Raw genomic sequence first — 23,251 nt, 5'->3', positions numbered from 1 at the left:
ACACGACGATCAGCAGTGCAGGCTCATCTAGTGTGAATACCTATGTCCGGGAAGCCCAATGGAAGACATTGTGTGAGGTCATGTGACTGTGTCGTTTGATTGGTGAAGGAAACTTAAACGTCACTCGCGCTTAAATTGGATGACCCAAAGACCGTCCGATGTGAAGCTCAAAGTCGTAGTCTCGTGCACGAAATAGTTGCTTAATAAGCAATAACTGATAAATAAAAGTAGCAAGTGACATTTAGATCTTCATAACGGAGTAAAAGTACTGTGACCTATTAACAGCAGAAGCGGCAGAAGTTATTTTCTGGTCTCGTCAACTCCTGTGACTTTGACCACACAGGCGGAACGTCAGGGCGCATATTCGCTCGCCACGGAGTAATATTCACAATTACCATTGTGTGGATGTTGGATGTGTTGAATGGATTTAGCTGCCAGCATTCAAGAGTACAAAACAGCCTATGATGACAGTTAGAAAGAGGGCTAAGTGGCGATGACCGAATCTGAGGCTGCTGCTACAACCCCAATTCCAATGAAGTTGGGTCATTGTGTTAAACATAAATAAAAACAGAATACAATAATTTGCAAATCATGTTCGACCTATATTTAATTGAATACACTACAGAGACATGATATTTAATGTTCAAACTGATCAACTTGTTTTTTCAAATAATCATTAACTTAGAATTTTATGGCTGCAACACGTTCCAAAAAAGCTGGGGCAGGGTCATGTTTACCACTATGTTACATCACCTTTTCTTTTAACAACAGCCAATAAAAGTTTGGGAACTGAGGACACGAATTGTTGAAGCTTTGTAGGTGGAATTCTTTACCATTCTTGCTTGATGTACAGCTTCACCTGTTCAACAGTCCGGGGTCTCTGTTGTCATATTTTACACTTCATAATGCGCTACACATTTTCAATGGGAGACAGGTGTGGACTGCAGGCAGGCCATTCTCATAACCGCACTCTTTTACTCTGAAGCCACACTGTTGTAGCACGTGCAGTATGTGGTTTGGCATTGTCTTGCAGAAAAAAGCAGGGGCGTTCATGAAAAAGACGTTGCTTGGATGGCAGCATATGTTTCTCCAAAACCTGTATGTACATTTCAGCATTAATGGTGCCTTCACAGATGGTTAAGTTACCCATGCCATTGGCACTAACACAGCCCAATACCATCACAGATGCTGGCTTTTGAACCTTTTGATGATGTTATGGACCGTAGATGATGAAATCCCTAAATTCCTTGCAATTGTACGTTGAGGAACATTGTCCTTAAACTGTTCGACTAGTTTCTCACGCACTTGTTCACAAAGTGGTGAACCACGCCCCACCTATGCTTGTGAATGACTGAGCAATTCAGGGAAGCTCCTTTTATACCCAATCATAGCACCCACCTGTTCCCAATTAGCCAATTCACCTGTGAGATGTTCCAAACAGGTGTTTGATGATGAACGTGTTGCAGCCATAAAATTTTAAGTTAATGATTATTTGCTTAAAACAATAAAGGTTATCAGTTTGAACATTAAATATCTTGTCTTTGTAGTGTGTTCAATTAAATATGTTGAACATGATTTCCAAATCATTGTATTCTGTTTTTATTTATGTTTAACACAATGTCCCAACTTCATTGGAATTGGGGTTGTACATGGATTCTGCACTGACCATCCAGCACAAGCTCTCAGGTTGATGAAGTTCCCAGAGGTGTTGTTATTATGTAGGACTCTGCATCGACTGACTGGGCTAAGTCCTCAGAAAGACACACTTTCTTCAAGGCATCTACCTGCAGCACTTCAGCTCATCTCATTAAATGGACTTTCATGCGTTTTAGCTAACATTACACAGCACCATATTGTGTGATAAATGCTGCATACACTGCATCTATTGCAACCTGGTCATCCTGGAAGAGGGATCGATCCATCCGTGGTCACTTCTCGAAGGTTTCCCCCACCCCCAAATGGAGTTTGGAGTTTTTTCTTTGTCTGGTTGAAGGGTTTTGATCAGGTGATCTCACCGATCGTTGTCAACGGTGGGCCTGTGAAGCCCTTGTGATTGAGGGCTACACAAATAAACTTGACTATATAATCTCCAATTTAAAGTAACTTTCTCTGCTGTTAGCACCAACCAATTAATATTTTTTTTATTCTAAAAATGTAGGTGTCTTAGTGGTTAAATTGTAATGTTCCAGTCGGATTACCCAGTAAACTATTGACTGCAATCCAACAACTCCTCCTCTCTCTGTGACACACTCTGGCCTCTCCCTGAGTAATAGCCAGCTCTTAATTCCTTTCATAAAGGCAAACGAGTGCACAAGTTGCCAGCTATGACTCAGTTGCAGTCTGTTCTGTAGCACCTTGTCGTGTGTATTATTAATAGATAGCGGGTGATCTCACATCAGTACATAAGACACTTTCAATTGTTAACGGGAAAAGTTAAATCCATGCAAGTGCTCCTGGCAAACATCAAATCAATAGGATGTTTAGGGGCTGTTACTTTTGTGTCGTGGAATGTTTTACCGTTTTCCTGTATTCCCGGACCATCTTCAGTTTTTCTTCTTCACCCTTGCTCTCATCCTTCTGTTCAATGCTGCTGATTATCCTCCAGGAAGCTCTCCTAGCACCAATCACATTCTTGTAAGCCACTGATAGGAGGTTCCTCTCTTCCACTGTGAGCTCCACATCCATGCCCGCCACGTTCTTCATAAACAACACCATTTCTGTTGACAAGACACATGCAACACTTTAACACCTTTATTCGGCCGATGAGAACCCCCTGTGTATCATGTCCATGTTGCAATGCCTGAACCACCAGCTGTCTGACATCTGCTCTAAACCCCCAATTTTATTTTGATCACATTTGATTATTGGCAACATTGCAACTTGATATGTAATTACAATACTACAAATATTAATTTGGTGTTCTAAAACATCTAGTTATATTCACCTTTACATAAGGATGTTCGATACCACTTTTTTTCCCCCTAACGAATTCCAGCATTCACTGGTATACTTACTCACAGATACCACTCGTACTTTTGATACATCAAATTTGAATTAACAAAATGACAGATATTTGTGAACAAATACCTTCCTTTCGTTCTGGCGCACAAGATTCGCCGATGTGTCAAACCGCCGTACTGTAGCGGCAACTATTGACAAGGAGGACTTAAGCGAGGGTCAAGATTTTTCGGTCATAAAAGATCAGTGGTTGGTATTGGCACCCTTTACGAGTACCTGATACCTTGAAATAAGGCTGGTATAGCCCCAATGCCTGGTATCAGTACTCACCAATCACTACATATCATAGTGTTGGTATTTCTCTCTCTTGTATATACATTGCAAGAGTCACTCAACATTGGCTCATTAAACATGGCGGTAAGTGGACGACCGCATGGGTTTATAAAAATGCTTCGGGCTATCCAATGCACTGAAGAAGGAGCTCAAACCTGCATTACCACGTTGCAAGAAAGTGTGGGCGCACCACCCTCAGTCCAGGATCTGACATATTTCAAGTGTACAAACGTGCTTTTTATAAATAAATTAAAAAAAAAAAAAAAAAAAAAACAACGAACATTTACAATTGGAAACCTGTTGCCGAACAACTACATTAACTTGAATACATTCCAGCCAGGTTTCCATGCAGTCAGTAGACCATCAATCAATCTCTCCCACTGCTCCCAATCCCGTGAGTGAGTCATGGCACATTCATTTAACGTTACTAAGCAACCTATAACTGTCGCACAGGCAGCCGTCTAAAAACAGCCCCGAAGAGACCAGTAACGGTATGACAGTCTAACGGCAGTGAACGAGATCAGAAAGGGGAGGAAGAGGGGCTCGTTTACGTCAATCGTGCTGAACTCTGCGGCCATGAGAACAGGAGAGGACGGAACAACCCATCGAGTCAACAGTTGTTCTCCCACTCCCTCACAATACACTCCCTGTGGCTAACTTTCAACCAAACCCCAATCCGCTTCATGGCAATGATTAATAAAACTTCCACGAAGCCACTGCGTGTGTTTGTAAGAAAGGCAGAGGGTAGCAGAGACTGTGTGGTGCAGGGAGGCAACTCCTGACAGCTCACGCTCTACTGATCCGCCATTTTGTTGTAGCCCTTTCGCTAACGTTAGCCGCCACTCTACGGCACTTGTTTAATCCCCTTTCAATTCTCACAGCTGCTGCCAATGCCGTTCATATGGATTTGGCGCAAGCATCTTTTGTCCAGACACAGTACCGAGTTACTCGCGATACAGCCAAGCTTCCTTTATTGGCAGCATACGAAGCGCCACTCTGTTAACATTCGTTAGCTCGCAGGGAAGCGAGGAGAGGGGGGGGGGGGAATTCGAGCAGTGAGCATGTCCCAGTGCAAGTGTGCTTACCGTCATATCGCTCGGCCTGCTCAGCGATTTTTGCCTGGTAAACGCATTCCTCTCGCTCTGCCATTGCGAACAAAACAGTTTGTGGGGAACCGTCGAAAGTGACAAATAAATTTGTCGGGAGGGGAGGGGGGACACACAAGATAATGTGCGTCGTCTGTCAGCTGTTCCTAGAAACCAAGTGGGTCGACTCGAAAGCTGTTCCGCCCAACCGGCAACACAGAGAGAATGGAGTAAAGATGGCGGCCGAGTCTCATCCGGGTAATCGCACACGCACCTGAATCATCAGCTCTGATACGTCAAATACGCATTGTTTGACTTTAACTGGAAATAGTGCGTAAGCATGTTGCGTGTCTTCCCCAAATAATCCCCTGAATATATTTTTGGAACTATGGAATCCGGGAAACATCGTGAAATTACTTCACACAAGGGGATTTCATGTAATTGCAGTGCCACCCCTCCCCGAACGATCATTGAATGGCGGAAGTTCTCTTGCAGACAACCAATGATCTTTGGCTGTTTATGGCGGGACTTCCTTTACGCGTTTGAAGTACTGCTTCTTGTGTCTAATCGAAATCAAACTCATTTCTGTAGTTATGATTATGATTTCCCTCAGAGGGCCATTAGAACAGCACCATATAGATGTTTAATCACCAAATCATATTACCACTACACAACAAATTGAGGGATAACTAGTTTTGAAATCAGAAGACAAGGATAATAGATTGTTCAAGTATTGTTTAAGTTACTGTAGAAGAAGGGTTTGGTAACAGAAAAATGCAATAGCTCAACATTATTGTTTATTATTATGACAATTTGGGTACAGATTTTAGCAAAAATCACAGAAATTGACGAGCATGATTTGCTTTTTGCTTTTGACACCTATGGTCTAATCCCTTGTATTTTATACCCCTCCTTTAGCAAATATTTTTGTTGGAATGCATCCTTCTTAACACATTTTCCAACTTTAACTTATGAGAATGCAGTTCCAAAACATATTAATGTGCAGTATAATATACATTTTGGGTGATAGCGACGATCAGTTGGTTCTCAAACTTTATATGCCAAGTACCACCTAAAAAAAGTACATTACCCTCCAAGTAACATCATCGTGACCAACATTAAAATGCAGTATCATAGTATGCCTAAGTGTAAATCCAAAATGAGACATCTATTTTTCCTAAAAAGGACATTTACTCTTATTGTAAGTCACTATAACATTATGCACAGTTTGAATATTAAAACTATGCTACAATATAGAAAAGTTAAACAACTTATCATAATCAATTAAATGTTTCCACATAAAAGTTAAATCAAAAATTGTACTTAAATAAAAGTTTAACAACAGTTAAGATTAAATACAAATGTACTAAAAAGTTAAACACAACTGAACTGTACTCAAGACAGTGATTCTTTCGCATACCACAACGGTCTCAAACTTGCGGCCTGTGGGACAATATTTTGTGGTCCCCCAAATGACAACGTTTTTGTGTTAGCACGGCCTGCGTCTTTTTCTCAAATGCACCTTTTTGCTGAGTCGTTTCGCAAATTATTGCCCTGGGCGTTCTATATGCATTTTAGCACCTTTGGGCTACCAGAGCTCAGGCTTGTGATAGCTTCCGGTGGTGTTTGTTGACAAGTTAGCCAATGCCAATTCGCGAATATATCCTATCACTCAGCCCCTGTCACATATTTCTCAAAATATGTCAAGAAGAGAAAGGTTGGCGACAAGCACAATTCCGGGAAAAGGGAAGAGAAGCCGATGTTCTTCAGAAGCATTCATGTTCTGAACTGTTATTGATTGACAGATTGAAAAGGTTAGATCATTTGTCCATTTTTGGAATACTTGAAACTTTTTTTGTGGAATGGTTGATGTGGCCCTGCCTCACCCAAACTCTACCTCCAGCGACCGACAGGTAAGTTGAAAAGAATGATTGACAACTTCTTTGTGAAGAATGTTAAGGCCAGATTCGTGAGATAGTCCAAAGCGAACAGGTCTGCGGATGATGCAGTCAACATGGGACTGCACTTCATCCTAGAACACCTCGACAGTGCAGGGACCTACGCGAGGATCCTGTTCGTGGACTTCAGCTCAGCGTTCAACACCATCATCCCTGAACTCCTTTCATCAAAGGTTCTCCAGCTCAGCGTCTCACCTGCCATCTGCCAGTGGATTTCCAGCTTTCTGACGGGCAGGACACAGCAGGTCAGGCTGGGGGAGGCCACCTCATCCACACGCAGCATCAGCACTGGGACGCCCCAAGGTTGTGTCCTCTCTCCGCTGCTCTTCTCTCTCTACACGAACGACTGCACCTCAGCGAACCAGACTCTCAAACTCCTGAAGTTTGCAGATGACACCACTGTCATTGGCCTCATCTAGGACGGTGACGAGTCTGCATATCGACAGGAAGCGAAGCGGCTGGAGCTGAACACGCTCAAGACTGTAGAGATGATCGTGGACTTCAGGAGGCATCCTTCGCCACAGCTGCCCCTCACGTTGTCCAGCTGCCTTGTGTCAACCGTCGAGACCTTCAAGTTCCTGGGAATTACAATCTCTCAGGACCTGAAGTGGGCGACCAACATCAACTCCGTCCTCAAAAAGGCCCAGCAGAGGATGTACTTCCTGCGGCTTCTGAGGAAGCATGGCCTGCCACAGGAGCTGCTGAGACAGTTCTACACAGCGGTCATCGAATCGGTCCTGTGTTCTTCCATCACAGTCTGGTTTGGTGCTGCTACAAAAAAGGACAAACTCCGACTGCAACGGACAATCAAAACTGCTGAAAGGATTGTCGGTACCCCCCTACCCACTCCATTTGCACACTGATTGAGGAATATCTGTAACATTTGCACAACCAACATTGTCCCAGATGATCGCACTACTCGTCACTTTAAACCGCATACACTCCTTGAAGTCTCAGGGCCCTTTGAATAATGGTCATTGCACCGGACTATTGCAATATTAGTCATTCGAACTGCTCTAAGTGCTAGAGGACTCTGCATCTTTTTGCACAAATGTTTTTTGTCAATGTCTTTATGTCTCCACAGTGTTCTGTAAATTGACTGTCTGTTGTACGAGAGCGGCTCCAACTACCGGAGACAAATTCCTTGTGTGTTTTGGACATACTTAGCAAATAAAGATAATTCTGATTCTGATTAACGCTCCTACACAGAACACTTGAAGCACCAACATTTTTCAGTAAGTTACCAGTCTTGTGGAATTGTGCTTCGAATAAAGACATTTATGTTGACTAGATTGTTTATTATTTACTAGTGTATACATATCCTGTAAAAGTGCGGTGTTGAATGCGCTGTGGTCAAAAAATTAGGTGCACCCAACTTTTGTGCTGGTGCACTCAAGAAAAAAAGTTGGGCACACCAGTGCATAAAGTTAGTCTATAGAGCCCTGCCCTGTAAATAATCTCACACAATTTGAGGGAAATTGTTTTTCATGAATTATATTTTATTTACTAGTATATTAATACATCACATGCTACAGAAAATAAAATTACAATTGTTTCAAAAGAATAGTGTTATAATAAAATTACACAAACTGCTATTAACAATTCCCAGTGGCATTTTGCCACCCCTCATTTTGCAAGAAAGTGTGTAATTTTCTATAATTATTTAAAATACTTTAGTTTGTGGATTCATATCAATTGCTAAGCACCTGCTGCATGCAGTGCCCAAACCACACATTGCAAATTGGCCAAGAAAATCAGTTTTGAATTGATTTTAAAAATGTGCTTTGAATGTCATAATCGGACATAATATACAGTAATAGAGATGAGGTAATGGAAAGCAGTCACAATTTTAGACAGGAGGATGTGCATCATTGCAAACTCACTGTGAAAGCAATTACGTGTTTTCAGTTCAGTCATCTCCTTTAATATCTAAAGGTCCAACATGATATTGACCTGTGTAAATATTGTTCCTCGTGCCACCCAATGGCGGCATGGTGTGTGGGAGACAAATCTCTGTACATCAGGTCGGCTGTTGCAGTCATCTTCAATCTAATCCACAGCTGTGTAATGTGGATGAGCAAGGTAATGATTGTCAGGCATGGGTCGTGCGAACTGAGGAGGGGACATGAAATGAAATGGTCGTTGAGTGAACTCTTAAAATCACAAACGGTGACTAGAAATGAAAAGGCTATGTCACTAAAGGAAAAATGTAAATAATAAGCATTAGATAAGTACTGACAGAAGAAAGACAGGCTCCTATATCTAAAAATTACATTGAGAAAATTGGTGCAAGATGGCAAAAAAGTACAATAAAAAAGGGACAAACGCAGAGCACTTCTTTTTACCACTTTGACATAATTGGTGAGGCTCATTTTTACTAAGGTCTGGTACAAACTAACCGATGTGGATAACAACAATCCGTCGTGAAGACTACCAAGACAAATGATAGTTTAGCATGTAATGAAAATCTCATGATGCATCATTTAATCACTAGATATTTTTTCTTGCAAAAAAAACTCTTGGAGAGTGGTGATTGTTGAATGGGCTCAAAGAGGTGCAATGGTTAATTGACAACTAAGCGATTATTATATATTTCTTATATTAAAACAGTAAATAGTTATATTTACTGTATTATAATAAAGCAGACTGGTTGTATGTGTTTGAGCAAAAGATATTTGCAAACATATTTTACTTTGAAAAACAATTAAACATTTTTCATATTTTCTGACATGTTATGGGCCAAACCAGTAACGATCATAATTCAATTCATTTTTGTGCATTTTCTGTTCTGTCAATTTTAAATGTCCTTTTAAAAAAAAAAAAAAAATAAAGCCATGAACCAATTTATTTTCCTGTGGCTGAACAAGGACATTTTGTCAAACGTCCATCCCGATTTAACGGACAATAAAAAAAATTGGAACATGGAACAACAAACAGGACTAATTTAGGAAAAGGAAGGTTCAACATATTTGATATAGTAGCATGAAGAGATACAATTAGGGAACCTAAACTACTTTACTTCGGACATGGGTGGGCTACACTAGACTGGTTCCCCAACCATTGCAGAGTTAAAATTTGAGCTGACTGGTGATTGATTTACATATTTTGCAATTGCTTTGATTTTCCTTGAACAGTTAACAAAATCATTCCACAATCAAAATAAAAAATCCTTCACACTGTTAACTCGGCTTCCTTTTTGTCATAGACTCAAGTCAGATAATGGATTAAAGTCAGACGGAATTTTTAGGTCATTTGGCCACTTTCCAAATGAACCCATGTTAAACTTGACACTTCACTACGTCAACAGGCAGATGAAGTTAATTTAGTAATTCACAGCCAAAGCACTCGACAGAAAGACTTACAAGGTTTTACAAAGTTCTAGTGACGATTAATACTCAACCTGCCAATAAGAAAACCGAGCTGTACTCTGTTCGTGCTGCTCACTTAATACTGTGAATTTAATAGGAATTAGAATAGCACTCAGCGGAAGGGCAGACCTCTGCCAAGGCTGAACAATGTTAATTTGAATCACGGATTTGTTCACCTTCATGTACACCCATCCGCTGATAAAGCCTGAATTTTGTAGAAAAAAAAAAGATGAATTCAAACCCTATCATTCAATGAAGAGTTAGGGAAGTTTTGAACTTCCGTTAACAAAACAGGGGTGGGGGTGAGTATGGATCAGAGCTAAATTTAATGGAGTTTTCTTGGCCAATGCCTCAACCCCTCCACAATTATTTGTGGAAATCTGTTACAAAGATAAAGGAACCAGCAACTTCAGATAACCATGGGAATGTATTTGTCTTCACCTCTGAACTTGTTATTTCCACCAGGCTTAAATACAGCCATTAGGATGCGGGTGAAAAATGACACAGTGCTAAGGTTTTATCTACATGCTCAAACACAGGATGAGGAAATGGCAGAGTTGTGTAGTGAGGAGTGTCCTGAGGAGTGAGAGGCGATAAATTACCATGTGTCACTACGGTAAGGATAAAATGTTACAAAATCCATGGAAGGCCTGAACTGGTCACCAGCCAATCGCAATCATTTTGCATTGAGTCAGTCAGAGCATTAAGTGGTGGTGAGGAGCTGTCAGGAATATGCAGAGGGGTCTGGTGGTTATTTTTCAGAGTGATTGTGAGAAACTTTACTTTGTGCAGGAAGAGTGGACGTGAGGTGGTGACCATGATGCGCAAGGGTGTGTGAGGCAGGGTCTAACACTAGTGTCCAGTTTGCACCCGCCAGTCCATTTCTCAGCTGAGTTCATCCTCGGCGTTGTGCTGGTCCAGCAGTTTGACGTGTGTGAAGGGAAAGTGACCACGTTTGCCTTTACATTCACCCTCCCACTGGCCGTTGACGTTTATTTTAGTCACTTTCACCATGTCGCCCACCTGAAGAGGGAGACAAATTGTGAGCAGACAACAGGTCATAATGAAAACAAAACGATAAAATACAGACAGAATTAGAAGTAACAAGTATAAACTGGGTGAAACCCTAAGAGGGGTGGAAAACAGTTTTTATGGTTCTCAGAGGGTCTTACTAAAACATTTTATTCTAATTATTAGAGGGGTTCCTTGGTTTCCAACATTGCTACATACGATGCTAGGAGGTTATAAATGGTGGACAATTTACAGTATGCGCAGCGGCCTAAGGACATCAGTTACCACCGGTTATTCAATTGATTGTTTTATATTTATGGTCTAGAAGTGTTTGTCAGACAAATATTTACAGTAATTATAACATCTACTGCATTTTTGTAGGGTAGTGATAAACAACAGGATGTTCTGACTTAAGTACGTAACCACTTTTTATCTTAGTACCGGATTTCCAGTTGTAAAGCGAGGACTGCCTGTATATAGCACGGTACCAGTTTTTGTTGTTTTATTTTAGTACTGCTAGTTAAAAAATGCAAATAAATAAATAAATAAAACTCTCACATGGTGTCTTAAAGGCCAGTACACAAAAAGTCGACTGTCAGCCAATGGCTGCTTGTCTTTGAGTTCCTGAGTTGTGTGCGCGCGACTGTGGAAGCCGGGAGAATGAAAAGGCTCCAAACGGCCATCTAGCTCCTGCGGACAAGTTAGCGTGCATTAGCGTTAGCCACCAGGGCGTAACCTCAGAGTCCGCAGCTCACGAGGCTCTGATCAAAGTCAGTGTTATATGCAGTGGATTTTCCTGTGCTGTTAGGGAAACTCTGCATTCGATGCACACGAGAGTCTTACCAGCAGCAGATCGATAGCATGAGACGACTTAACACGAGTGCACGCTTGCACAGAAGCCCAGCTTGGAGCGCTTCAACAACAACGGATACAGGCCACACTCGTTGTCGGAGACCACTCCGGAAATCGGGGCGTTTGAGAAGAATAAAATTCCACCCGAATGCAAAAGGAAAAGCACTTATCCAAGTGGAGCAAAAAGGTCCACTTTTTGATTGTCGTGGTTCCGTGCACAATGACAAAGCAGGACTGGGCGGCCACTGAGTGGGTCCACAATGTATTGTTTTCAATAGGAGAAATCAAATGCTGTCAAATACAGTACAAGAATACTGCACACTTAACAGCTCGAAACACACAGCATTCACTATGAGTAAAGTACATATAAACATAGAAATAGAAATAATTAACCAGACATGCAAACACCAAAGGCATGAAAAAGTACATTGTGATGTACAAATTTAGGATTAAAATTTGCCTCATTTCTTTGCTTTTTTGTTCTGGCCTTCAACTTGAGCCAGGCCCATCTCCACCTGCACCTGATGCCTACTTCAGGCTGTGCCACATGAATATCATCCTCCTCTTTAAGCACGCTCATTCCGAAAAAGAATTGACTAAAATCATTGTCTGTTTCACTTCATTTTTCACTTTTACCAACTTTAAAGGCTACTCCCAAATACATCATCCCTGAAAATATTAAGTACAACATTTTTCTGTTTTTATTGGCCATTTCTGAATTTGAAGTTAGTTCATTCTGGGTTGTGACATAATTCCTTCCAGCGCTCCATTGCTTAACCCTTTTAAAACGACGGGATCACCGGTGACACCGCGGCACGTGTATTTCAAATTATTGTAACTCCTCACTACTTCGTGCAATTTTAATCATTCAAACTGCCCCTGAAAGCTGTGAAAGTAATATATCTATTATTACGGCACTAAAAGGGTTAATACATTTAATTAACATCCGTAAACTAATTATGTAATTGTAGGCGCGTTTCCTAATTAATAAGATGTAATAGTGGATCAACTCTTGTCACCGATGTTACATGTGCTTCTCGGTTCCGCTGGGACCACAATCTGCAGCACCTCAACGCAAAAATGCAACAAATGCGACACTGGCTGATCTGATGAGCAAAAATGCTGCTTAAAGGTAAGAGTAGCAATAGAGGATGTCCGCTCCAGAAGTGGGTAGAGTAGCCAAACATTGCACTCAAGTAAGAGTACTGTTACTTGACAATAATATCACTCAAGTAAAAGTAGTCCTCCAAAAAATTACTTAAGAATAAAAAGTTTACATTTTCATTTTCTGTATATACTTGCGGACTGTACACTGAGTATCTTCAAAAATATTCTTGTCAGGTCACGTATTCTTATCACTCAGGTCAAACCAACTTTACAACATGAAAGAAACAATGGGTGCTAACTTACTGTAATTAAATTACTTTATTGTAATTACTTCACACACACCGAAACTTTATAGAGCATGATTCGACAGAACGCTGGCACGTTTACGTACAACCGTTCATGCTAGCGCTAGCTTGCGAGGCTACATAACATTTTGTTGCCTGCTTGAGAGTTGTATCGTATTAAGGCACGTGAACATATCTCAAGCAATCCTTGAATGAACGTCTTTCCCCGAGCACCGGTGACCACCACACATTTTGCTCTTTTTTGACCAACACAATACACGCGCGATCGACTGTTGTCGTGGCCGTGGCAACGAGTGCATCCGGTCGCGTTTGAGTTGACAAGATAAAGCCCAGTGATCGTAAGAGATGGGATGCGGTGGTATCCGCATCCAAGATTTTATTGCAGTAGTCTGACATAGTGCAATCGTGAAAGACGAAATTTGTCTTGTATTCTGATCCAGGCATTACATGTTGTCTGTCTCAGACGTGTTGTCTGTCCCACACCGCCGACATGTTTTTTTTTATTAATAACTTTATTGGCGGTGAGCTTTTTACAGCACTACGTCAAAAGACACGTGTCAAGGCTAAAAAACTAGCTTTTGGATTCAAATATACTGTACACGACGGCAACATGGAGTAAACGTCTTTCGAGGAGCCGATCAATGATCGGCGAATTATGACAAAGCCGATCAGCATTAAATGCTAATTATCGGCCGATACCGATCAAGCCAATCAGATCGGTGTACAGTCTCTCTCCAACTACTATTATTACTACAAATAGATCACGTCAAGTTAAAACTGTTGCAAAACACCAAATTATTTAGTTCAATGCAGCAGCACCAGAAACGGCACAGAATTGACACAAATGGAATAAAAAGGGGGAATAAGAGACAGAAGTCTGAAGTAAAAAGGATCCAAGACACTAAGGCAAGGAAATGTGAGCTAATAATTAACAGTCCAGTCCAGTGCCTCCACATGCTGAGTCACTTCTCTGACCTATTTGGAGAAAGTACAACAAGCAAACCTCTTCCAGGTTAAAGCCAGACAAAGCTAACAAAAGACGGAACGGTATGAACTAGCTTGGGCAACAGGACCAGTGTTAGGCAAGGTACTAGGAAAATGTTGTGAGTCAAGTTAAACGTTATTCTCCAGTAAGTGAAGCTTCACTATCCTGAAATTACTACCCACCTAAGAAATATTGCAAACTAAGATGCAGTAAAATGACTACCTGAACTAAAAAATGTATTTAATTTGGGTGGAGCTTCTTTAAAAAGAAAATAAAAAATGTTGTCATTGTACTATTGTAGTATAAATGAACTAATTGTTCGTGCTTTTTACCACCAATGCAGTATCACTGTTTTGGACTAATGCAGTGACAGCACTGTTATCATTAAGACAATTGAACAGTGTGCACTAAACCAATGTAATATACTTTAATGTAGCCATGGTTCGCTAGTAAACAATTTTTAATAGACCACTACAATTTGATTTTGTAGACAAAAAAAACCCTGCACAAATATTTCTGAGTAACATAACCCAAAGTTAGACTTTCAGCTTTATTTGTCTTCGTATTTTTCCGACCTCTTCTCTTGTCTAAATTCCTTTCACACTTGCACTTTTTTTTTTCCTACTGCTGTCAAAAACATGATTCTAGTTATTGCTAGGTTAGCTGTTTATGTTTCCTGACTGAGTTGTGATGACTATCTTAGCTGCCGATTCTTGTGTCAACTTCGATAAAAACCTGAATGTGTACTTAAATTTGTGTTAGATGAGTGAGAATGGTTGTTTGTTTATCTGTGCCCTGTGATTGGCTGGCGACCAATTCAGGGTGTACCCCGCCTCCCGCCCAGAGATAGCTGGGATAGGCTCCAGCACGACCACGATCCTAGTGAGGAGAAGCGATAAAGAAAATGGATGGATGTTGACAGGAGCCTCCTTTTGGAGTTGCAGAGTTAACACAGAAACGTGTAACTTCTGTAAGGCCTTGAAAAGTCAACACAAATTTGTGATTGTATGGCCATGGGGATTGAAATGTACACATCTCAGCCCCCTCCTCTGCCATTGTTTCTTGGATTCTCCATTCCGATTCTTTTAAAAATGGACTGCACTTATATAGTGGTTCATCTACACCATCACAGTGCCCAAAGCGCTTTACAAAGCCTCACATTCACCCACTCACAAACACATTCATACACCAATGGGCGGCTGCTGCCATGCAAGGCGCTGCCAGGCTCACTGGCAGCAAATTAGGGTTCAGTGTCTTGCCCAAGGACACTTCGACATGCAGACAGTCATAGCCGGGATTCGAACCAGGGACCCTTCGGTCACTGGACAACCTGCTCTACCTACTGATCCACAGCCGCCCAGGAGCTGGGTCAAAAAAGTTTGCATGGTTTAAATAAAGCGTGTCCAAATTATGAACATCCATTTTCTTAGCAGCCCGCAGCATCGACTAAAATGTTCTGACTCGGTGTTCTTTATAACCAGTATCAATATCAATCCTATGAACTAAAAGGCAACGTGTGTGGAACTAACCCAACTGAGTTAATATTCATTAATTAATGTTTCAGAAAAAAGTTGAATATAGCAGTTAAAAATACTTATTTGGGAGTGTTTTATCACGTCAAATGGTTTATATGTGCACGTTTTAACTTGACTTCCTGTTTTAAGTTTGTAGCTTTTTATTTTGAAGGGTACACACCAGGAACTCGGCATCTTGGCTCGAAACGTAACTTCACACAGCACCGGTGATTTCTTTTAATTTTTTTAATGGATGGAACCAGATGCTATGAAACGTTGATTCCTTTCCCTACCCACCGATGAGGCGCAAGGTTAGTGTTTGTGATACTGTGAGAGGTTTATGTGAATTTTGTCCCAATTCTTTGTGATGTAAAGCTGCTACGGTGAAGTTTTAGCTCAATGTTTTTGTTTCTTTTCTGTCATCGGCTCTTACGTTGGTTTGAAGACTAAAATAAATGTTAAAAACCATCAGTGCAAAAGTGCAACCAACCCTTTACCTTGTTAGCTGACTCAATGTTGGCATTGACGTATTTTATGAACTCTCCCAATTGACTTGACTGAAGTTCCACGCGGTGTAAACTGAGGCTCGGAGCGGGAGTGAGTGCGTCAGATGCTACACATCGTAAAAGCCTCCTTTGCACAATATAATCTTATTCCAAGAGTTACACTGAGGTGACTGGTCATTAATTTTAACAAAGTTAAGACACACAATTGTTCGCCGCCGTTGGGCACAAGCACGCCTTCGTGCGCGTTCTTCTTTGTTGGTTTTCGCCACACTCCTTTGGGGTTGGCGGACTAGGCATCGAAACTAGGAACCGAAATGTAAAAATTCAAATGATTCCGGGAGAACCGGAACGTTAGTCCCAGTTCCAATGGGTTCCAATCCAATTATTGATGCCTAACCCTACTTGAAACATTCAATTAAGAAATATAAGAATGGCTGTGTGTTGATGTCTGCCATAATCTCAAGTCTTCGAGTCCTCCTCTGACTTCACAAAGCCCAGAGGAAACAATCCCATTTCCCAATCACAAACGTTTTCCTCCACCCCATGGCCTGCTCAATAGGAGCCCTGCGCCTGCTTCCGGACTGTTGGGCAGCTCAGCCTCAGTGGCCAAGCAGTCGACCTCAATGTGACTTTGATGTCCTCTCACCTGATGCAAAGACAAACTATTCCGAACTCAACTACGGCGCACACACAGTACCCCTCTATATACGAATGCTGTAGTGACGATAGCTGAATACTGTCTACGTTATGTATGATATTTATTGCAGTCTCTCTTTAATTACGACAACGAACACTTGGTGTTGGCCCCCCCACCCCCCCCCAAAAAAACATCAAACAAATAGTCCACTCAAGCAACTTCTGCTCAACCAAACTTCAGTGACAAAGGCAGAAGGTTGTTTTGTGTATAGGCAGGAGTTCCACCTAAACGCTTGCTCACTCACAGCCCCCCGACTTGCTCATTAAATCACAATTTTAACAGCACTGGTGTTAGATTTGTGACTGACGGTCAGCAACAGAGGATAGATAAGGTGACAGCACCCATCTGCTTCAGATTACTTTACGTTTACTGATCAGAAAATATAACTTTGTCAGTGCCATGTTTGCTCGTACAATCTAACGAGTAATGGTGCTGCATATTCATTTGGAACAATGTAAAGATTTTTTACAGGAACTACTTGAGACGTTCAAAGGATGTATATTATACATTATCTTATCATGATAATGTACACCATGGAATTTGCTAAGCCAATCAGAATTTAGTGTTCACCAATACCATGGTATAATACTGTGTCCTCTCAGACAAACATTGTTGCTGTGCTTCCAAGCACCCCTAAAAAGAAAAACAAAACAAAAAACTTCCATCTATTTTCTAAGCCACTTCGCCGCACAAGATCGAGCTACATTTTTTTCAGATATTCATATTTTTTTTGTTTTAAAAAGTCGGGCTGTTGTAACAGTCTTGGAAACAACTACTCTTCCATACAATAGTTTCCATTTTCCATACCTGGAAATCTATGAAATCAAATTCCCTACTTTTTCCATACTTGCGTAGGAACACTGTGTTTGATATATGGTTTCTTTTTTTTTTAAGGGTACAGAAATGTTGAAAGATGTTTGCAAGCGTTTGAAATGCTATTAAAGTCTTTAGGGATTATACTTTGTGGTATTTTTATGGTTAGTATTATCAATATCGACAATTATACAGTGCCACATTTAGCTATTTTACACATTTTGAAGCTGAATTGAGTATAGTCGTCTTAAAATAAATCTACATAAATTATCCCATAATGGCAAAGTAAAAACATATTTTCAGACATTTGTGTAAATCTATCTAAAAAAAATGTAAACATTCAAACATAATGGGTACATAAGTATTTACACCCTTGGCTTAATATTTTGTTGAAGCACCTTAGGCAGAAATCACAGCCTCAAGTCTTCTTGGGTATGTCTCTATGAGCTTGGCACACCTGTTTTGGGGCATTTTCTCCCATTCTTCTCTGCAGATCCTCTCAAGGTCAGTCAGGTTGGATGCACAGCATCGGTGGACAGCCATTTTTTGGTCTTTCCAGAGATGTTCGATTGCATTCAAGTCCGGGCTCTGGATGGGCCACTCAAGGACATTCACAGGCTGCTCCTGGACCCACTTCTTTGTTAGCTTGGCTGTGTGCTTTAGGTCATTGTCATGTTGGAAGGTGAATCTGAGTTCCAGGCAATCTGGAGCAAGTTCTCTTGAAGAATTTCTCTATATTTGGCTGCTGTCCTCTTACCTTCTATGTGGACTAGTTGCCCAGTTCCTGCAGCAGAAAAACAGCCCCACAGCATGATGCTGCCACCACCATGCTTCACAGTATGGATGGTGTTAGCCAGGTGATGAGCGGTGCCTCTTCTTCTCCAGATATGACGCTTCCAATTCAGGCCAAAAAGCTTTTCGTTTCATCAGACCAGATAATTTTGTTTCTGCAGGTCTGAGAATCCTTAAGGTGCCTTTTTGGCAAACTCCAAACGGGCTGCCATGTGCCTTTTTGTGAGAAGTGGCTTCCGTCTGGCCACTCTACCCTAAAGGCCTGATTGGTGGAGTGCGTTAGCAATGGTTGACCTTCTGGATGGTTCTCCTATCTCCGCAAGGGGAACACTGGAGCCCCGGATTTTGGGACCTTCTATGCTGCTAAAATTAGTGTCCACAGGGTTCTTGTTCACCTCGCTGACCAAGGCCCTTGGTCCCCGGTTACTCAGCTTTGTCGGACGGCCAAATCTAGGAAGGGTCCTGGTGTTTCCAAACTTCTTCCATTTCGGAATAATCAAGACCACAGGGCTTTTCGGGACTTTCAATGCTGCTGGAATTATTTTGTATCCTTCCCTGGATTTGTGCCTTAACACAATCTGGTCTCGGAGGTCTGCAGACAATTCCTTAGACTTCATTGCTTGGTTTTTGCTCTGATATGCACTGCCAACTATGAGACCTTACATAGACAGGTGTGCCATTCCAAATAATGTTCAATCAACTGAATTTATCACAGGTGGACTCCAAGTTGTGGAAGCATCTCAAGGATGATCATTGGAACTCAGCAAAGGGTTGAATACTTATGTACCTGTCATGTTTGAATGCTTACATTTTTTTTATAAATTTACACAAATATCTGAAAATATGTTTTTACTTTGTCATTATGGGATATGTAGATTTGTTTTAAAGAAAACTATACTCAAATAAGCTTTAGAATAAGTCTGTAACATAGCAAAATATGGAAAACATGGAGGGGTGTGAATACTTTCAGGTGGCACAGTAATCACGTTTTTCTTTTCAATTACAGTGGACACCTGCATACCTGCGGTTCAGCACCCACAGATTTACCTTAAGTTTTTTCTTTTAGGTTTTTTTTTTTCATTTTTGGGGGAGAACCAACCCCCAAAAGACTTATTGAAGACTTATCCCTGCTTATTCAACAATTTCTTGGGGTTAAATATATATATATATTATATATATTCTGTCGATGCAATTGTAATGGCCGCCAATTATCTGCTGATTTTCGCGATTCGCGGTTCAGCCCGGTCCCAATCCCCTGCGAATAGCGGGGTTCCACTGTCTTAATGGAAATTTGTTATTCGCTGTCAGGCTTGGTCCTTATCCTGGGAATAGCAGGGGTGCACTGTATACAAAATATTTAAAAGAACCACATATTCATGTTACCTCCAAAGCCAGGGCGGTCTTGTCATAGGCATTGGGCACCCTCTTCTGTATGGCCCTGGCAAAGACAGGTCCATTCTGGAGATTTGGGAGGGGGGTTGGTTGGGCATACTGGCTGGGATCTCCCATTAGTGGTGCACCGGGCTGGGCCGTGGAGCCGTCAGAGTTCCCCAACATCCCCATTCCTCCTGGGGGTCCTGCAGCAGGTACAACGGAAGCAACTGCCAAACTCTGAGACGTTGGACGGTACTTCTCCACGAACGGCACAGGGATCATCCCCGCTCGGCCTTCAGAGTTCTGAGCGTTCCACCACTGCTCTTCGGGTTTCTCAAGAACACGGAGGATATCACCCTTCCGAAATGGAAGATCTTCATCGTCTTTGCCAGGGAAATCAAAAAGTGCTCTGACGTACTCATCCTCCAAGCGGGGTGGAGGGGCACCACCAGGGCCAATACTGATCAAGGATGTGTGTTTGGACTTGTTGATGGGTTCTATTAGGGTGGTGGTGTCCAGATAGTGGATTTTGTAGAACTCTAGCAAAGCAGGGAGCGCATCAAACTCCTGGTCACCAATACGAAACCTTGGATGCGACAAACTTGCTGGAATGGAGGATGGAAAAAAAAAAACAATTATGCACTTATTATTTTTTATTATTAATTATTCTTATTATTATTATAATATTATTATTATTAATTTTGTATTATTAAAAAAAGTCAATTAGTTAGTGGAAGTGCAGCCAGTAGTACATACAAGCACAATTTATATATTTGACAGTCATGAAGCAACAGACGAAAGTCCACAAAACGTGCATGTAGCTCAAAAGCTAATGTAACATACATGTCATTACACTATAAAACAGGGGTGTTCAAACTATGGCTCGTGGGCCATTTGCGACCCGCTGCCAGTCTTTAAGCAGCCAGCTGAATATATGAAAATTTAAAAATTGACACGGCACTTGTTTAATTATTTTCTTGGTGGCAAGGCAGTAGAAAAGAAGAAACTCATCTCTCACTTCCTTGTTTTGTATCAATTCACACATCATTCGGTAAGCTGTGCTTGAGATTTGCGAGTGTTCTCTCCACTTACTGCTCTGCGTCACGGTCAGTTTAGTATAGATTGGTCATGTTTTGGTTCTGAATGTGGAGATGAGATTTTGCTGCTGATCAATACAAGGGCAGCCCTATCCTAATGGGATAGAGGGTTAAAAATTCTAAAAAAAAAAAAAAAAAAAAAAATCCTTGATTTTTGCTTCATCACCTACTTTTTCTTTTCAAACAAATACATACAATAATAAATGTGTGTAGTATAAAATAATATATTGACATATTTTCATCTAATTTGATAATAACAGTGAAGACATGGCCCACCGAATTAAAAAAAAATATATATATATATTAATTTTACTGATATGAGTATGTGAATTTTGGGGAGTTGTTATCCATCAAAAGGTCATAACAGTTCTCAGAAAAAAATCTCTCTCGAACTTTTAATGCCAAAAAATCTTTACCATTAATGTTTTCTGAAGATGCTAATTAAACTTTTGGATATATAGGATTTTTTCTCCTATTGCTTATTATACATTTTCCATGAAAACTAACACAAATGCATCTTAGAATCTTCAGAGTTGCTTTTTTGGTTCATTTATAAATGGTCCTTCTTTGTCAGTCAAGCTGTCTTTACCGTTAATGGCACTGGAGAGAGCCTCATTATGTTGTTGCAATACACCAGAGGCATCTGTGAGCCAGAAGTGCCAGGATGAGGGCAGCCATTTTGCATTCAAACAATAGCAGACAGCAAAATAAATTATTTCTAAGTTATGCATGAATTTGTTAGTGTCGAAACTATCTTTACTGTTCTTACGATTGTATAAAGCGGGTAATGGGTTTAACGAGTAGTTAGGATCATTTATGCACTTGTATTGAAGAGAAATGTAAATTATGCAACACACAATTTTTATGAAGCCATTAATGTCTTTACAGTTATACAAAAATAAGTGTATTTTAATTGGCCACCCCCATTTGGTCTGTCGATTAGGATTGCCGGTACTATAAATGACCAACCGTTTGAACCATCAATGACTGCTCAAAATATATATATATATATATATACATATATATATATATATAAAAAGCCATATAGGTGCTTATATACCTGAACTGATGGATTGGTTTTAATGTGTTAAACAAAGAAGAACAAGAATTGAATGTGGCCCTCGCATCCTTCCATTTTTTCAGAATGCAGCCCTAAGAAGAAAAAGTTTGGACAATAAAACTATGACTATATGAATTTTGGCTTCATATGTTAGCTGGGCCACAGTGAACTGCACTAGTGTGCATCTCCACCGGTGCAAGTCATGCAAGCGCGCTGTTTTCATTCTTGATCCAGGAGGGGTGGGGGCACGTCCAATATTGTCTTACCTGGACCGGATTGTCGGTTATTGCTGATGCTGTTGATGATATAATGCGAGACCTTGGAGTTCTCCGACACCGAGAGCACGTAGTCGCCGGGGCTGGTGATGGAGTCCCGCACCAGGAACACACCGTGCCTCTGCCCCTGCAACAGCGACACAGCCTCCTGCCTGCTCAAGCGACCCCAGTACCAACTGCTGCGGTCCTCCGCGTCAAAATTGCCGGCCATGATAAGCACTCCGAAGCCGAGGCGTCGTCGGGCCTTCCCCGCTCTCCACACGCGAAGCCTTCAACTCATACAAAACTTTAGCGCCTCGAGCACGTTTGGGGAAACAGAAGACATCCGCAGCTGGCCGTTTTGCGCATCAATTCGCTGCCGCGATAAAACACAAGGATTATCGTTGCCTTAACGACAGCACATTAGTACAACTGTTAGAAATATCCGAAGTTTAAGGGTCACAATTCCATGTATACCAGAATGGCCGATGACAACTAAGTTCAAAAACTGAAATGGCGGATATGAAAAAAAAAAAACAGGACCCACGTACCGGATGTGACGTCAACATTCACTCTGCTGCATCAGTGGCAAGCAGTCACAACATAAAACGACGTAAGAGTTCCCTTGCATTTGTAATCAAATATGCAGGATGTCGAGGAAATTCAAATGTAGCCTGTAGCATTCATTCACTCACATCATTCATCGGTGGTTGTTTGAATCTGACGACAATAGACATATTGGGATGACAATTACGGGTTTAAAAAGCCTTCATTCATCGGAATTAACAACATACCCTCGACGTGATGGTTGAATTTAACATTTAAATACTAGTTTAGGTGGTAGGACAAAGGATTTTAGCTCACCCTTTCCTGCGATAAATGGGGCCCAGTTACAAATAATTCATTTTACCACGAGATGTCAGCCAAAGACAAAAAAGTAAGGACTGCGTATTGCTTTTTTCCCCCCCCTAATGTCGAGACGGACGCGAGAACGTCTTCAAACTCTATGAACTGGTTTTTATTATAATCATCATACATTTGACCACATTTATAACAACAATTGTCAATTTTTTTTAATTTTTACCATCTACTACTGATTTAATTGAATTATACTACTTTATTAGTTTCAAACCTGCTTAACATGATGGTATCCGACCTTTTTTCTCATGTGAAGAACAGAAC

General features: G+C 41.0%; 2 protein-coding genes across 3 annotated transcripts in view; both read right to left on the bottom strand.

Annotated features, from left to right (window-relative positions):
* The window catches only part of ywhae1 (tyrosine 3-monooxygenase/tryptophan 5-monooxygenase activation protein, epsilon polypeptide 1), a 20,397-nt gene extending 15,784 nt beyond the window's left edge, over positions 1 to 4,613 (bottom strand). The window contains exons 1-2 of the mRNA XM_061681473.1: positions 4,377 to 4,613; positions 2,518 to 2,717 (exon numbers count right to left, since the gene is read on the bottom strand). Coding sequence (XP_061537457.1) covers positions 2,518 to 2,717; positions 4,377 to 4,440 — 264 coding nt within the window. The 5' untranslated portion in view covers positions 4,441 to 4,613. The remainder of the gene's footprint in view (positions 1 to 2,517; positions 2,718 to 4,376) is intronic.
* A 3,228-nt stretch (positions 4,614 to 7,841) lies between these two features.
* On the bottom strand, positions 7,842 to 22,576 carry crk (v-crk avian sarcoma virus CT10 oncogene homolog). 2 transcript variants are annotated; one of them, XR_009768946.1, is made up of 4 exons: positions 22,082 to 22,576; positions 19,668 to 20,263; positions 10,486 to 10,725; positions 7,842 to 8,446 (listed from the first exon to the last, which is right to left on the bottom strand). XR_009768946.1 is itself a non-coding variant. In XM_061682329.1 (3 exons), the coding sequence occupies exons 1-3, from the start codon at positions 22,299 to 22,301 to the stop codon at positions 10,588 to 10,590; spliced, it is 954 nt and encodes a 317-aa protein (XP_061538313.1). In that variant the 5' UTR covers positions 22,302 to 22,576; the 3' UTR covers positions 7,842 to 10,587. The 2 variants fall into 2 exon arrangements, 1 of the variants encoding a protein (XP_061538313.1); XM_061682329.1 differs by having other exon boundaries at positions 7,842 to 10,725.
* Between the last annotated feature and the right edge of the window lie 675 nt (positions 22,577 to 23,251).

This window comes from Phycodurus eques, chromosome 7 (genome assembly GCF_024500275.1).
Source record: "Phycodurus eques isolate BA_2022a chromosome 7, UOR_Pequ_1.1, whole genome shotgun sequence".
NCBI classification, from domain to species: Eukaryota; Metazoa; Chordata; class Actinopteri; order Syngnathiformes; family Syngnathidae; genus Phycodurus; species Phycodurus eques.
Note: the sequence above shows the minus strand (reverse complement) of the source record. Positions and strands in the feature narration are given on the sequence as shown.